This window comes from Lithobates pipiens, unplaced genomic scaffold (genome assembly GCF_037356315.1).
Source record: "Lithobates pipiens isolate NorthernLeopardFrog02 unplaced genomic scaffold, aLitPip1_a1.2 Scaffold_18, whole genome shotgun sequence".
NCBI lineage: Eukaryota > Metazoa > Chordata > Amphibia > Anura > Ranidae > Lithobates > Lithobates pipiens.
The window spans coordinates 483,615,602-483,632,775 of record NW_027507758.1 but is presented as its reverse complement, the minus strand read 5'-3'; the positions used below and the strand labels follow the sequence as shown (position 1 = coordinate 483,632,775).

Genomic DNA, 17,174 nt, shown 5'->3' with positions numbered 1-17,174 from the left:
TGCAAAGTAGTGGCCATTGGTTTTAATCGTAAGTTGTTAAAGCATTTGTAAACCCCCCCAAAAAAAAAAAAAAAAAGAAAGAAAAAAAAAAAAAAACAGATCCTGTTCCCTTAAAGCATGTTAAACAGCACAATGCTTGTGCTGTGTCATTTGGCCCCCTGTCTGATCCTGCCTGGCTATACCCTACCCCCTGAATGCTGACTCCAATATATCAGGGCTGCTGAGCCCTGACACCATGGTCAGCATACACGTCTCCAGTGTCCTCTCCTCCATCCTCTGCCCCTTCCAGTTTCTAAATGTCTGCTTGTGTCAGCGTCTGCCCCCCCCCGCTTTCATATTTATTAAAAGCTCCCATTCCTTCAGGGCCGGTGCTACCACTAGGCAAACTAGGCGGCTGCCTAGGGTGCACTGCTGCTATGAATACCTTTGTAATAAATGCTATAACCTCTAGTGAGCACTCATGGAATAAAGTGTGCACATCTAGGGGGATGTATCTGCTGCATGTTACTCAGGCAGCCGCTCTGTAGTGTCATTAAAGAGGCGCTGCACTGGGGGACATGTCCTGATGGAATGGAAGCAAATATCCCCTGCGTGCCTCTGATCAGTGCTCTCTACTGTAGCCGCATGCTTCCTCTAGCTCCTGTCACACTGATGCTCAGGCAAAGGGGGTGGATTCAGGGGCGGGGCCGGGGGGGGGCAAGATGAGGTCTCCTCTGGGTTGTCAAAAATTCTTGCACCAGCCCTGCATCCCCTCTGTATTATATCAATAAGTTCCCCTGTGTCTGTATTATATAATAAATATGTCCATAGTAGGGCACAGAAACAATAAGGAGTATGTTGCTTTTTTTTTATCCTACTTAAGGCTCCATTCACACTAATGAGTTTTTTCATGCTTTTTGCAGAAACATTAGGACATTATATTTAACATGGGTTCCTATGGAACACGTTCACATCAATGCATTTTTGTTCCTCTACGTTTTTGGAAAGGGACAGGGACTTTTTTTCCCACAGCATGCAGCGTTTTGCATGTAATAGACTTCAATCGACCCGCATCCAAAAACGCAATAAGTACTGCATTTTACTGCAATTTTGTGTTTTGCGTTTTTTTTTGGCTTTACATTCAGTGTATATAGCTAGTTGTCGCCCCCTCCCCCCTCCTGAACCATACCAGGCCGCATGCCCTCAACATGAGGGGTGCTTAGGGGCAGAGGGGCTCTGTCTATGTGCACGAGTATGGGGTACTCTTGTCACACTACACTACTTTTTTTGGTGAATGGGCAATGTACCCCTACCCATTCACCAAAGTAGTGTAGTGTGACAAAAGACAAGAGACAGTTTTTTACAAGTCCTTTATTAAAAAGGTCTTCTCCCTCCGTCTTCTTCTTCCTCCACAGTCGTCTTCTTCCTCCACAGTCTTCGTCTTCTTCTTCCTCCAGTCTTCCTCCTCTGCCACCAACCCAAGGAAATTTTTTTTAAAAAAGGGACCTTCCTCCGATGCTGGGTCCCACCGATCTGTCTGCTCTGATGTCGCACATTTCTTATATAACTATGGGGCAGGGAGACCCGCCCCTTGTGATATTACGGACCCAACATGTCCCCGGCGGTGACATCACAAGGGCAGGGTCTATGCATGATGCCATCCGAATGCCATGCTCCATAGAGATATAAGAAATGCGGGACATCAGAACGGACAGAATGGTGGGACCCAGCATTGAAGGAGGGTCACTTTATTTTTAGGGGATCAACGGCAGGAAGACCGGAAAAAGAAGACGGAGAAAAAAAGACACTTTTTATTAAAGGATTTGTCTAAAATGGTCTAGTCACACTACACTACTTTTTTTGGTGAATGGGTAAGGATACAATGTACCCCAAACTCATTCACATGGGGTGGGGGGACTGGGATCCCCCTTGTTAAAAGGGGGCTTCAGGATTCTGATATGCCCCCTGCCCACAGACCCCCACAACCACCAGCCAGGGTTGTGTGGAAGAGGCCCTTGTCCCCATCAACATGTGGAGACAAGGTTCGGGGGGTTCGTTCGTTCGTCCCATCCCTTTTTCTGACCTGCCGGGCTGCATGCTCAGATAGGGGTCTGTGTTTTTTTTTACATTCGCTGTATATAGCCGGTTGCTAAGAAGCGGGCGGGGAAACGGGCCACCACATCCTTAACAACCGAGTTACTGGACAGAGTATTCTAAATGAGGTTTCACTAAAGATCTATATAGGGGAATCCGGACCTCCTCCTGCTGTTGATCCCTCTAGTGCAGGGGTAGGCAACCTTAAAGGGGTGGAGATCTTCCTGAACAACATGGGAGAAACACTGGGCACAATGACGTCTCCTCACACCTGATTTAAACCTTTAATTACCATACTACCTTGTATCAATCGTGTGCATTCCACGGCAATCGTGTGTTTAAATCAGGTGGTGAGGAGGCAACATATTGCCACCTTAGCACTAGTCAAACACACTTCGATCACTTTTATGGAGAGCAGCGGTGCCTGCTGAACTTGTGAATGAACCCTTACTGTTCTGAGGCCCCTTAAAGGCTGCTTTCACACTGATGCACTGGGGTTTATCCACATCATGGGTGCAACACAGTGCATCTGCAACTTTATGGCAAAGCGCACTTCTACTATATATTGCAAGTGTGATGCACTTTCTGAAAGCGCACCAAAGCTCCTCCATTGAGGAGTTTTGGTGCACTTTCAGAAAGCGTACCGAACCTGCAGGATATAATAGAAGTCTATGGCCAAGTGCAGCTATCCTGGAGGAAAGCTGCAGTAATACTGCACTGCACCCGCAATGTGGGTAAATCATAGTGTATCAGTGTGAAAGCAGCCATATACTATTATACCTAGTGTATTGCTTCACACAGACTTAAAGATCTCTTCTTTCCTACTGCTGGCACCACTCCCCCACTTGATTTGTTGGTGCAGGTCAGGAATCATGGTTTGTGCTGCCAGTAGAGCCCAGGATGGGCAGGAGGCATGCAAGTTAACTATTTTCAGTCAGTTAATTCTTCGAGTCTATGGCTTGAAAGGGCAAGGTCCCCCACCCTTTTTTGGTAAAAGCACTTGCTACCAGATGTGGGGGGCATCTTGGGCCATCAGGTGTCAGTGGCTCAGGATTTAAGGCCATTACATGGTCTTTTGTTAATACATTCACAGAATTTCACCAGATAGATAGCAAAGCCACGGTGGATACTGCTTTGGCCATAGTATGTTTTGGGCGGCATAAGGAGTCCTTCTCGGGTGGCAGTTTCTGTGATTGTGTCTCCCTTCCCTCAAGTGCATTGCTTTAGGACATTCCATATTGTCATTATAATGGTTGCTCTGTGTCCTGTGATGTACAATAAAGAAATTTTTTTTCATCATACTTACCTGTAAAATGCCTTTTTTGGAGTACATCACGGGACACAGAGGCCCCTCATGTTTTTTGGGATATTCATGGTTTTTCTACAAAACTGAGGTATCAATGGTTCAGTCAGGTGGTGTAATGGTGTGGGGGGAATTTTCTTGGCACATTTTGGGCCCCTAAAATTACCAATTAAGCATTGTTTAAAAGACACAGCCTGAGTATTGTTGCTGGCCATGTCCATGCCTAATAAAGTGGCCAGTGAGTGCAAGTTAGTGTGTAGAATAGAGCAAGAGGGTGACAGGAGTAGTTGTGGGAATGTGGCCCAGATGGCTGTTGGTTAGGCAGGTGTTTGGCAACCTCTATAATAACAGGGTCAAAAGAGGGACATATCGAATGTAGTGGTAGACATGGTAGTGGGAGTACCTGGCCTATCTGGATTCTGGTTAATCCACTGAAGGAGAGTACCATGATCACTTAGCTTTGTAAAGGTTGTAGCAGTTGGGAGGAGCTGAGGATTTTGGGTACGTTCCCAAAACGTAAGAGCTTGTCACTTTCATGTAGGAAAGTGATGATTTTTTTTTTTAATCCAGCAAACTTTATTGAATAAAAAGACAGATGTACGAAGGTTATGAGTAATACATAGAACGGTGTGTGATGTTGCAAACAATAGTTGTAATAACCGGGGTCTACAAATATCAAAAATCCACTCACAAAATGTTCTAAGAGCAATCATACCAGTGTGCTACTATGGGTACAACCATAATCATAGGACACATTCAGGGATAATGCAAAACTCACATCAATCCATATTTATCTATGAACAGTGAAGGAGGTGGATTATACCAATTTGACACTCAATTGGTTACTGGTTCTTCCTCTGGATGTGGAAGCTAGATCTAATAACGATCCCAGATATTGTGGTATTTATCTGGACATTTTCTGTGTATATAAAAAGGACCCTCTTATAGGGCAAAGATTGACAGCCACCATCCATTCCTAGACTGTTGGAGGGACACCTTCGCCAACAACAGTCTGGCCGTAAACAACTGGAGGAAAATGTGATGTTTGTTACTGTCCCGATCAGGGAGTAACCCCAGAAAGCACTGTTTAGGGCATAAGGTCAACGGGGAACCCATTTGGTCATGTAAAAAGCGGACCACTTGCACCCAGTGTGACGGAACCGCTTGGGCACCTTGCTTAGGTGCTTCTGTCTGCCGACCAGCGCTTCCTGCCCTCCAAACTGTTCCATGCAAATCGATAGCTAATACCAGCCCTTTTTACCCCAAGCATCTTACACATACAAGATGTGTGGCGTGCTCTGTGATCACTGAATCTATGAGACTCGGCTGACCACAGATCCGAGTAAGGGGACTCAGCTGATCACGTGATGTAAACAGAAGCTCGGTAATCTGTATTTATTTTTTCCCCTCACACTGGAAAAAAAAGCCGGCCACTGGCTTCTGTCAGAGGGACATTGGTCCCTCACACAGAAAGCCGCGGCTGCATTTTAAGTGTGCCCATCAGTGTCAGCTGCCAGTGCCCACAGTGCCACCTACCAGTGCTGCCAATGAATGCCCTCCAGTGTCTCATAATCAGTGCCAAAGATCAGTGCTGCCTATCAGTGTCCCCTACCAGTGCCCATCAGTGCAGCCTCCTCAGCGCTCATCAGTGAAGGAGAAAAAATGACCTGGTTTTCAAAATTTTATAACAAACTATGAAACACTTGTTTATTTTCAAAATTGTCGGTCCTTTTTTGTTTTCTTTAGCAAAAATAAAATAAAAACCCAGCAGCAATTAACCACTTTCAGACCGGACCATTTTACTGGCTTAAGACCAGACCACTTTTTGCGATTCGCCACTGCATCGCTTTAACTGACAATTGAGCGGTCGTGCAATGTGGCTCCCAAACAAATTTGACGTCCTTTTTTTCCCCACAAATAGAGCTTTAGTTTGGTGGCATTTGATCACCCCTGCGGTTTTTATTTTTTGTGCTATAAACAAAAAAAGAAGAGCGACAATTTTGAAAAAAAAAAAAAAAAACGCTTTTTTTTTTACATTTTGCTATAATAAATATCCCCCAAAAACGTATAAAAAAAATTAAAAATAAAGTTTTTTCCTAGTGTACGTATTCTTCTACATATTTTTTTTTTTTTTTACCAAAACCACAATAAGCGATTATTGATTGGTTTTCGCAAAAGTTATAGCGTTTACAAAAATCTTTTTACTAGTAATGGCGGCGATCAGTGATTTTTATTGTGACTGCGACATTATGGCGGACACATCGGACATTTTTGGGGCCATTGTCATTTATATAGCAATCAGTGCTATAAAAATGCAGTGATTCGTGTAAAGGACACCGGCAGTGAAGGGGTTAACCACTAGGTGGCAGTTTAGGGGTTAAGTGTGTCCTAGGGGCGTGTTGCTAACTGTGGGGGGCATGGCTGTGTTGTACACATCACTGATCTCTGCTCCAATCACAGGAGCACACGTTTAGGAGATATTTCCACTAACTATAGGTAAGCCTTATTCTAGGCTTACCTATAGGTAGAAGTCCAAAAAGTGGGTTTACAACCACTTTAAGTGCCCAGTAAGCAAGTGGTTAAGATACGGAAGAGCAAGAAGGCGTTGCTTTTTAACTTACCTTTACATATCAATAAGTTAGTGTTGCGCTATATAATACAATATATTGTTTTGTGAATAACCAAGTCTTTATAAAAAAATGTAAATAAAAAAAAAGAAGGATTACCTTCTCCCAGTCCTAGGCTCCTTAGAGTGTCAGCCTTGTCCCTCACTTGCTTGGCTCTTGTCTTCAGAATCTCTGGCTTCTCTTCAAGAATTCTTAAAATTGTTTTGTGGTTCAGTCCTACCACACACAGCTCCTTGATGGTGGAAGTGCTGTGTACTGTGCATTTCATAGACAAGATCTTTTCAGTTTGTGTCTCTGAGAAGCCTAGATCCAAAAGCTCTTGTCTGGCAGCAGGAACAATGGACAAGTGTCTCAAGAATAGACTTGACCAACCAAAAATAAGCCGGTTTCTGAGACATAAAGACACCTAAATGAAGCACAGGTTAAGAAGCTGATCACGTATCACATTTGGAACACATAAGATAGAAACAGTGAATCCAAAACAACTATTTCTGTATAAATAAGATGTAAAGCCCTAAATCTTTACTATAGTATTTTGTCCCTGTGGGACAGATTCCTTATCAATTGCAGGGATAGAAATGCAGTGCTTGAAAAAGGGTCATCTAGAGCCCAGGGCGAACATCACAAACGGTGCCCCCCACCCCACAAAAAAGCATTATGTGTTAGAAAAAATCCCCCCCAAAAAATATTGGGTACTGATCTTCATGCTTACCCTAGAAGCATAAAATTCTCCCTCCTTCCAGTATAAATCCAGCCCCCTTATCAAATTGCCCCTCCCAGCACAAATATTTACCCCTCCCCCGTGGAGTTCAAATACTCTCTCTCGCCAAATCTCTCCCCCCCCCAAAAAAATCTCCCCTCGAGTACAAACCCCCTCCCTACTCCAAATTCCCCCTCCTAGCACAACCAATTTTCCCTTCTAGCAAAAATACCCTCCAATCATCCCTACTAGCACAAATCTCAACACCCATGTTACCTGTTCTAGCACAAATCCTCGTCCCCCATCCCCCCTACCAACACAAAATAGGATTTTTGTACACACCGTAAAATCCTTTTCTCTGTAATTTACCGACCGACACAGCTCCTCTCTGTAACTAAATGGGTTGTTAGCCCCATCACTGGAGATACTAGGCAAATTTTAATACAACACTTCAGAACTTTTAGTTCCGCCCATGGGGCGGTCCCTAGGGTACAACCCCACAGCTCGCTCAGGCAGAACTCTACGTCTACAGTACATCAACAAGCAGTAAAACGTAAAGAGAAAAAGGAGGGGCGGGTGCTGTGTCGGTCGGTGAATTACATAGTTACATAGTTACATAGTTAGTAAGGTTGAATAAAGACATCAGTCCATCCAGTTCAACCTGAGTGAGTGTCTACAATTGTCCTTATCCCTTTACATTGCACACTCACATTGGTCCCTACCCTCAAGGAGCCACAATCCAAGATCCCCAGTTGTATACTAGGGCCAATTTTAGACAGAAACCAATTAACCTACCTGCATGTCTTTGGAGTGAAAATGAATTACAGAGAAAAGGATTTTATGGCGAGGAGTACAAAAATCCTGCCCCCTTAAGGCGTAGGCTTGTACTACAATCTGTCTGATCCACCTGGAAATGGTAGCCGATGAGACCGCCATACCCTTCTTTGGACCATCCACCAAAACAAACAGTGAGTCTGACTTCCGAAAGGGAGCCGTGGCAGACAAATACACCTTCAGAGCCCTAACCACGTAGAGAGCGTGAAGGGCCACCTCTTTGGGGTGCTTCAGCTTAGGACACAATGATGGTAATACAATGTCCTCATTGATAAGAAAAGCCGAGAACACCTTCGGTAGAAAGGACGGTTGCGGACGCAACACCACCTTATCCCTGTGGATGACCAGATAAGGCGACTTGCATGACAAGGCTGCCAATTCCGAAACCCTCCTGGCCAATGTGATGGCCACTAGAAAGACCACTTCCTGTGAAAGAGTGAATTTTCAAAAGGCGGCTTCTGAAGCGCCGACAGCACCAGCTTCAAATCCCTTGGGGGTAACGGTGGACACACCGAAGGGACTACATGTCGTACCCCCTGAACGAAGGTATTCACTAATGAGTGAGATGCCAGGGGTCGCTGAAAAAAGACAGCCAAGGCTGAAATTTGCCCCTTAATGGTGCTTAACGCCAATTTCTGGTCTACTCCTTGCTGAAGAAACAGCAGGATCCTGGATATAGAAAAGGAGCGTGGATGCCATCCTTTCTCCTCACACATGGAGATGTAGGCCTTCCAGGTACAATGGTATATCTTCCGTGAAGAAGATTTCCACGCCCTCAACATAGTTGGAATCACCGAGTCCGACAGACCCCGGTTCCTCAGCACCTGGCTCTCAATAGCCATGCCGTTAAAGCCAGAGATGGTAAAGCAGGATGAAAGATTGGACCTTGAGATAGGAGGTCCTCTCGCCAGGGAGCGTCTGCCACCAGACGCACCAGGTCTGTGTACCAGGGCCGCTGAGGCCAATCTGGGGCAACCAGGATTACTGGAATCCCCTCGGCTTCTACTCTGCGAGCAGACATGGCAACAGTTTTAGTGGAGGAAAGACGTAGATCAGCTGGTACTGATCCCACGGAGCCACCAGCGCGTCTGACGCGTCTGCCCACGGATCTCATCCTGGACACGAGTCTTGGCACCTTCCGATTGAGACGGGAGGCCAATAAATCCACATCTGGTGTGCCCCACTTCAGGCACAGCAGCCTGAATATCTCCGGATGCAATGCCCATTCTCCTGGGTCCAGCATCTGTCGACTCAGATAGTCCACCTGCCAATTTTCCACCCCCGGTATGTAAATGGTCGACAGGGCCGGTATGTGTCGCTCTGCCCACCGGTATGTGTCATACTGCAGAAGGAGATCTTGTTGAAATGGGACAAATCTCAGTTGTCCCTAGATCAACAGATCCAGGTGAGCCAGCCAGTCAGGGACTCTCTGATCTGGTGGTTGAGGTCCCTGGTGATTCAGTCTGGAAAATCGTTCCTTCTTCTGAAATGGACGGTGATAACTACGGATGCCAGTCTATCCGGCTGGGGTGGAGTGATGGGCTCAGGGCCTCTGGTCGATGGAAGAATCCGAGTTGGCGATCAATCTGCTCGAATTGAGAGCAATCAGGCTGTGCCTCCACACATGGTCGATGAGTCTTCAAGGGCGTCCGGTCAGGATACAGTCGGACAACGCCACGCCTGTGGCATACATAAATCACCAAGGGGGGACAAGAAGCTCAGCCGCTGCTCGGGAGGTCGCGCACATCCAACAGCGCTCTGAGGGACTAGAGAGAACATGTGGCAGGCACAGCGCTGCACCAAAACAGGGGCATGACTACACAGGCATCCAGCGGAACTAAGTTTAAGGACCCAGGCACCCAGCACAGCTAAAACCCCCAGGCGAGAGCCCAGACACACACACACACACACACACACCTCAGCACATGTACAGCCCCCCCCCCCCGTGAGGGGGGAAAGGAGGGAGTTAGGGACCGGGGAGAGAAGAGAGGGGGGTCCCCAAATTGACCTCCCAGGGAATGCCCAGCTGCTCTACCCTGCCAGGCAGGGAGAGCTGTACTTACCAGTCCTGAAGCTGGGAGACATTCCACGGTAGTCAGCTCCTGATCAGTACAGGGAAGACTACTGGCCTCGGCATACTGTGACGCAGACATCAGTAGCCCGGTCATATGTACGCCCCGGAGCATAAAGCTCACCGACCACCTCTGGAGCTAAGGTATGTCGTGGCCTGCCGAGCCTTAGCTGCCACCTGCACACGCTCGTTGGCCGGACTGGGGAGACTACAAGGATAAGTTAACCAGCCTGTCACCCAGCCGGCTGTTGATAGAAGATCACAGGATCATTAATCTTGCGCAAAAAGCCAAGCTTCTGGCTTTCTGTCAAAAAACCACGGACCTATGGGCCCGCAGGGTTCCTAGGTCTATCTCCTTCACTAAGCAAGAAAAAACTGAGCTCTGCCTGAGCAGGCTGTGGGGTTGTGCCCTAGGGACCGCCCCATGGGTGGAACTAAAATTTCGGAAGTGTTGTATTACAACTTGCCTAGTATCTCCAGTGATAGGTCTAACAACCCATTTAGTTACAGGGAGGGGCTGTGTCGGTCGGTGAATATAAGATAAATCCCCCCCCCCCCAATATTTACCCTCTGTTCTCCCCACCCAACAAAAATTCCCCCTCCCAATCTCCTCGTGGAGATTCCACACATCACATAATACTACAGTGCCCAGGGCAGCTACCCCTCCTGCCCACCCCTTGTCCCAGCCCTGCAGAAATTACCCTCTCTATAGTGGCTGAACTGATAAAAAACGATTTTTCATATTTTACACAAATGCAATAAAATCACTGTAACATTTTCATAAAGAAAAGCAAACAATGTTTTCACCACAATAGGACACTAAAGGAGATCTTAAAACGAACCTGGGATTTGCCCTACTAGCTGCACAAACTCCACTTCGTTTCCTTCCCTTCCCCTTTGGATGCCTCAGCATCAAGACACTAGTGTTGCCAATGTGGAAAGCAGGGAAGTTAGTCACATGCTCCCCATACCTGAAAGTACCAGGAATTTGTTCCCAGCAGTCAAATAGAGCAGCAGGGAAAGAGGGGAATATTACTATAAGGATCTGGTGCAGTGGTCTTTAAAGAAAACCTGCTGTTTTTCCTGTATGGAGGCAGTACAGATTCACTGGTGAATACACATAATACAATATGTCATTTATAAGGATTTGTATTAGCCTTTGTCAGTGCACTGTTTTTCAAGAAAGATAACAATCCCCAGCCAATGTGGGTCTATTACAATGGCCTGCTTGTATTATGGGGATTTTTTTTGTACATTTAAAATAAGTCCTGAGCCATCCAGTATAGCAGTTTCTGAAACTATTAGAAGTTAACCAATGAATGCCTTGTTCAGTGTATAGCAGCATGCGGATGGATGGAGACCTCAGGTGTGCTTCGGTAAAGAAAAATATAGATGTCTGTATTTTTCCTCACCTCTCCACTCTGTTGTAGTGTGAACACAATTGTTTCCTGTGTGCTCTACAGAGAAGAGAACCGAGCTTTTCAAGTGCTGCGAGTAACGCTGTTTACAAGCGTTTCGCAACACAAGCTATTATTTTATTTTTAAATCCCGACTAGGTTTGTGAGCGATGTCTCGCAAGACAAGCAGGATTCAAGCCTCTGGGGTGTGCAGTCCCGCATTTGGCCAGAGGTGACACTCCGTTCCCAAGCATCCTTGAACTGAACCTCTCCAAGTGCCTCGGCGTCTATCCGACACCCCCCCCCCCCCCCCCCCCTGCGCCACATGCGGTCCTGCATACAATTGCATTCACTGTGGAACAGATTATCTGAGTTTCCATTGACTCCTATGAAGAAACTCGCTTTGATATATGAGTGCTTGGGTTACAAGCATTCTTCTGGAACTAATTATGCTTGGAATCCAAGGTAAAACTGTACAGGTCTTTGCACAAGTGTGAATAAGTCTCAAAACACAGGAAAAGTAAAGTTGGCCACTAATGACAATGTGGGTGGGGAAGTCCACCCCGCTGCGCAATTGGATTTTGACTCCTCCGCTGGCAGAATACACAGATCAGTGCTGCCCATGGTTGTGGGGGTCTGTGGGCAGGGAGGCTCATCAGAAACTGGAGCCCCCAGATCCTGCCTCCCCCCCATGTGAATGACAAGGGTTAAATTGTACCCCTACTTATTCACCCAAAAAGTGTCAAAAATAAATAAAAACAGAGATAGTTTTTTTTACAATTCCTTTATTAAAAAAACAAAAAACACTGGTGTAGATCCATCATTAATCACGACGCCTGATGTCGACCCCCCCCCCCCCCCCCCATTTTTGGGTGGAACTAAGCTTTAAGACTGTTATCGAGGCCATCCCCAGATCTTTTCCTGTGGCTGAATGTTTTAAACATTTATACCAGCAGGAAACATACTGGATATATTCTTTGGGTACCCCTTTTCCGGGAGGATTAAATGAGGAAATAGGAGGTACACACCTTGCTCTATATATATATATTACATATTATGGTTATTATCATGAGTATAAATAATCCATTAATACATGGATTCGTCAATATTTACCCCTATCTATATGGGTTTCCATCTAATTTGTCTTCATTTTTCTTTTACAGCGGACGCTTATGGCTTTTTTCACATACATTTGAAAAAAGGTGAAATTTGGGGGTTTTTTTTTATCACCTATAGTATCGCCAAATATCAGTTCCCTATGCATAATATTGTTTAAAAGTATGTTTTATTTAAAACAATACAGTTATATATCTTATTAGTATTTTTATTTCATTTTATTACTTTTTAGGACCTGATTTTTCTAGGTATTTTATGATTGCCCTTTTATTTTGTATAAATCAAGGCTAGAAGTCTCTTAAAGAGGAAGTAAAACTTGCAAAGGTAAAGCATAATGGGTTACTACGCGTAGCATACTAGCCCATTATGTGTCACTTATCTGACACAGAAGCTTGCGATGTCCCCACTGTCTGGAAGCATCCATCTTCGCCCCTCTTCCTTTGCGGTGCCGCGAACTGCGGCTCTGTGACTGGCTGGAGTCATGTGATGTGAGTCACGGCATGACCCCAGCTATAAAAGGACACAGCGTGCCCTTTCTAGAGTGCATATGCGCCGAATACACCGGCGCATGCGCATAACAACTCATCGTACAGAGAATTGTAAATATGTCCTAAACTGTGTAGGTTTAGGAGCTATTACCAGCACCTACAGGTAGGCCTTAATCTAGGCTTACCATTAGGTGAAAGTGGTTGTAAAGGGTTTACAACCACTGTAATTATTGTCCAGTCTTTTTTTGCTCAGTGTAGCAATTTGCTTTACTTTTGCATCAAAGGAGTTGCTGGCCTCTGTAGTCCCACAGCCTGCCCCTATGTATAAATAGCGCCTTAGAATTTTTCAGCCCCTGATCAGAAGGAGCTGGTGCTCCGAGTGCATAGTCTGTAACCTCTCTCTCTCCTCTTCCTGTGACGTCACATCCGCTGTGCGTTTCACAATGGTTTGCCTGGATTTTCTGGTGGAAACAGGATCCATCTACCTCCTCCATCTCCAGTGGTTCCCCGCCACAGTTCGGTGTTTCCAGGACGGACCAGAGCTGCTTCCCAATATATGTGATGAGCGCACTTTCTACACTATCTTGCGAGTGTTTTAAACTATTGTGAATAAAACTAGTTTTAATTGCTACACTTAGGTGGCGCTTCCTTTTCTTTTCCCTTGTTCTTATCCCACTGAGCTGGCTATACTCTAAGGATAGCTGCCGCCAATTATGTATCCAAGTTATGAACTTTCCTATGGACTGAGAAATCGAATTCCATTATTGTGTCCTCATACGGGTGTTTGTCCCTCATGATCACGCTGTCTTTGTGCCAGAAATTGTTAGTAGTTACACACTTAAATAATGCTGTTCGTATAGGTGTAGGCCATTTACGGATCTCATGAAGCCAAACTGGAAAACTCTGAAAAATTGCATCTCCTCATCATGCCTTGTTGCTAGGACGTTGCTAAGAGACTCCCAGCTGTTACTGTATCCCTTCACAATCACAGGAGCGAGCCCTTAAATGCTGAGCTCAGAGCTACTGCGTCAGGGGAAAAAAAACGCATGCGAGGGGGTCTGAATCAGAGCAATAATTTGAAGCCCATTATTCATGGTTAAATTGGTTGGAAAGCTTCTTTTCTGTTTTCATAAAAAAAATTAAAAAAAATGGTCATAATGATAATAATGGTACTGTCTTGGACTGTCTACTTTTCAGAAAGGGGTAATTTGGGGGATACTTGTACTATCCTACCATTTTTGGGCCTCAAGAAACGAGAGCGTCAGTACATGAGGATTGACCGATTTTCAAGTATATACCATAGCTTGTGGACTCTATAACTTTCCTACAAACTAAATAATATACACCGATTCAGGTTATTTTCACAAAAGAAATGTAGCAAAATAAATTTTGACCTAGATTTATGAACAACATTTATTTGTAAAATTTTAAGACGTAAACAACGATTGTTTTGTTTTGTTTTTTCAAAATGTTCAGTCTTTTTTTGTTTATTCAGCAAAACAGTGGTGTATAACACCACCAAAAGAAAGTTCTAATTGTGTGAACAAAATGTTACAATTAAATTTAGTACGAGTTCAGTGTTGTCATTCAAATTGCGACAGCACTGAAAGCATGAAAATTGGCCTGGGAAGGAAGGAGGGGTGAAAGTGGTTAAGACTTGACATGTTTGGTATCTCTTCACTCAACACAACCCCATCTTTTATATTTTACCAAATAATTGGGTTGTGTATTGTATTGTGTTTGTTTGCACTACAATTCATTTTAGTGTATTTTACTTGAAAATTTGTGTTTGATAAAGAACTGCAAAAATATTTTGCGACATAAAAATATTGCACACAACTACCACAATTTTATTCTCCAGGGTCTCCGCTTTCAGAAAATACACACTTTTGGGGGATTACAGTAGTTTCTAGCAAAAAAAAAAAAAATGCAGATTTTAACATGTGTGCAAAAAATTCCCTGGTAGACAATTGGTTAAAGTAATACTTGGTGATCCTACCATGAAGGTCCTTGTACAGGCACTTCCTTGTAGAGGGTGACACCACTCTATCCTGCCCACACATTGTGCTCTGCAATGTCACATCATTGTAGACATATTCTGCCATTGCAATGATGTGCAGCTCATAGAACATACATGTGGACAGGACTTGGCTGCAGGATAGCATGGCCCCTGTTTATCATGCACAATACTTTATTTAGTACAATAAGTGTCATCCAGTTAGGGTCTACCAGAGGTTACAGAAAAGAGTGCGCAGCCCTGACCCCCTCCATACACAGCAAGCTTAGTGAAGGAGAGCTCTGGTCGCAGTGCATTCTGGGACTCGTAGTCCTCCAGCGAGGGGGGAGCTCGTACAAATGCCCCCGGTATATAGGAACAAATGGGAGGCCTCTAATAACGGGGGTATACAGACTATCCGGTGTGTATGCACACAGTACAATCACTCACCATTATCACACTCCTGTCCGAACCTTTATTCTGTCCCACACAGCAAGTCTCACCTATACCGTGCACCGATATATACAGCACTTCCGGGGAAACAGAAACCTCGCTAAAGAGTTCCGCCTCACTGGAAGCTGCACGATGTGTTCTGGAGGACCTGTAGCGTCACAAAACTCAATTAAAATGAATGTAAACGTTCTGGGCCAGAGCAGCCTTCACAGAACTGTGAGTTTTGGATTCATTTTGTATAGTAGTATGCTATACGCCATACAATTTGTTATACTATTAAGTTAAGGTGACCAGTTTTCAAAATGAAATCCAGGGGCATGATTTTTATAATTTTTTTTACTAGTAATGGCAGCAATCAGCGACTCGTAGCGGGACTGCAATATTGCGGTGGACAAATCGGACACTAAGTGACACTTTGTGGGAACCAGTGACACTAATACAGTGATCAATGCTAAAAATATGTACTGTCACTGTACTAATGACACTGGCTGGGAAGGGGATAAAATCTACAGCAATCAATAGGTTAAATGTGTGCCTAACAAGTGTTTTCTTACTGTGGGGCAGGTGATTTTAATAAGGGAAACCATAGATCCCTGTACTTGCTTTGCAGGAACACAAGATCAATGTCTTACACACTGACAGAATGGCAAACTGGCCTTACATAGGCAGACCACTAGGCGACTCCGCCGGATCCGCCGATTGGCTCCGATACCCAGAAATGCAGGATCACATACATAAGTGATCCTGCCCAGTGTGACCGCCCTGTAGCAGTAAATCTGCTATCAGGCAATAAGCAACTGGTTAAGATCATCAGCATTATGATAACTCACAGGCAGCAGGCACTCTATCATGGCTCTGTCACAGTGTGTCACATACCATGGCTGCTAGGTGCTGATTTTGTTAACCTCTGACCAATAAGTGCCCACTGCCTGTGAGTTCTTATACCATCCATTATGCCAGACAGACAGACACAGAGCAATGTAATCTATTCACAGACACCCCCCAAAGCACACCTGTGTTGAAGCCTTGAAGGCTCTGGCAGCCCCACAATTGGATCTGCTTCCCCTCTAATCCTGCTGCTGGACATCATCAGCTGAGCTCAGCTGCCTCTCTCTGTCTGTCACCACCTCCACCGGCCTCACAGCCTCTCAGATCTCACTCTCTGGGCCCCAGCTACTCCTGGATGGGGAGCGGAGGAAAATGATTCTGGCGGGGAAGGCAAGGAGATAATCAGGCAGGCAGCTGGCCGGGATTTGAGCCAAGGCAGAAGAACATGTGAGCGGAGCTGAATGGGCATGTCCTGGAAACTGAAGAAATAGTCCATCCATGACCAGCACATCATCATCAGAAAGGGACACAGATAATGTAAAAAAATACACCCTCTAAGCTAGTAGGAGCCGGGGGGGGGGGGGGGGGGTTCGGGTGTAATTCAGATTTTATAATATTTTTTGTATTCTGCACTGACTGACTTTGTAAATTGCCCCAGCTCCTGCTGAAGTCAAAACCGGGGACAGTGTCCTCAATCCGGGAACGGTCCCCTGAAACCAGGGACATCTGGTCACCCTATATTAAGTTCAGGCTTGTTTGCATGGTCCACGTGCAGAGCCCGTCAGGAAGTCGGCGCAGCGCTAATCACAGGCAGTGAGACATTGCCCGATCTCTGTAGCCGCACATCGGGGCAATGGCTCACTGCCTGTGATTAGCGCAGCGCCGACTTCCTGACGGGCTCTGCACATGGAGTATGCGAACACGCCGGAGCTTGTCCTTAACAGTAAGTAACATGACCCTAGTATCAGATTTTCATGTTAAAGTTGATCTAAAGGCAAAAAGTTTTTTGTTTTTCAATTTTGGATAGAGTAAGGGAGGATTATACCCCCCCGTTGTTTATTTTTTTCCTGTCCCATAGCCAAAACAAAAAGTGAGGGGAAATCTCTCCAAAGTGAGGGAATTCAAGGGTGTCACCATAACTAGTGTCCCCATGGGAAGATTTTCTCTCTATTAGGCCCCGTTCACACATGCGGACAGTATGTCCGTATTTCATCCATCCGTTTGCGGATGAAATACCGTTATACATGCATTCCTATGGGATAGCGGGTGTCTGCGGATGAACATCCGC

The 17,174-nt window shown here is 45.2% G+C and overlaps 1 protein-coding gene across 1 annotated transcript in view; it reads right to left on the bottom strand.

Annotated features, from left to right (window-relative positions):
• The window catches only part of MTERF4 (mitochondrial transcription termination factor 4), a 34,942-nt gene extending 19,743 nt beyond the window's left edge, over window positions 1-15,199 (bottom strand). The window contains exons 1-2 of the mRNA XM_077488450.1: window positions 15,056-15,199; window positions 6,103-6,409 (exon numbers count right to left, since the gene is read on the bottom strand). Of these exons, the coding sequence (XP_077344576.1) occupies window positions 6,103-6,409; window positions 15,056-15,058 (310 nt within the window). The 5' untranslated portion in view covers window positions 15,059-15,199. The remainder of the gene's footprint in view (window positions 1-6,102; window positions 6,410-15,055) is intronic.
• Window positions 15,200-17,174: the final 1,975 nt, after the last annotated feature.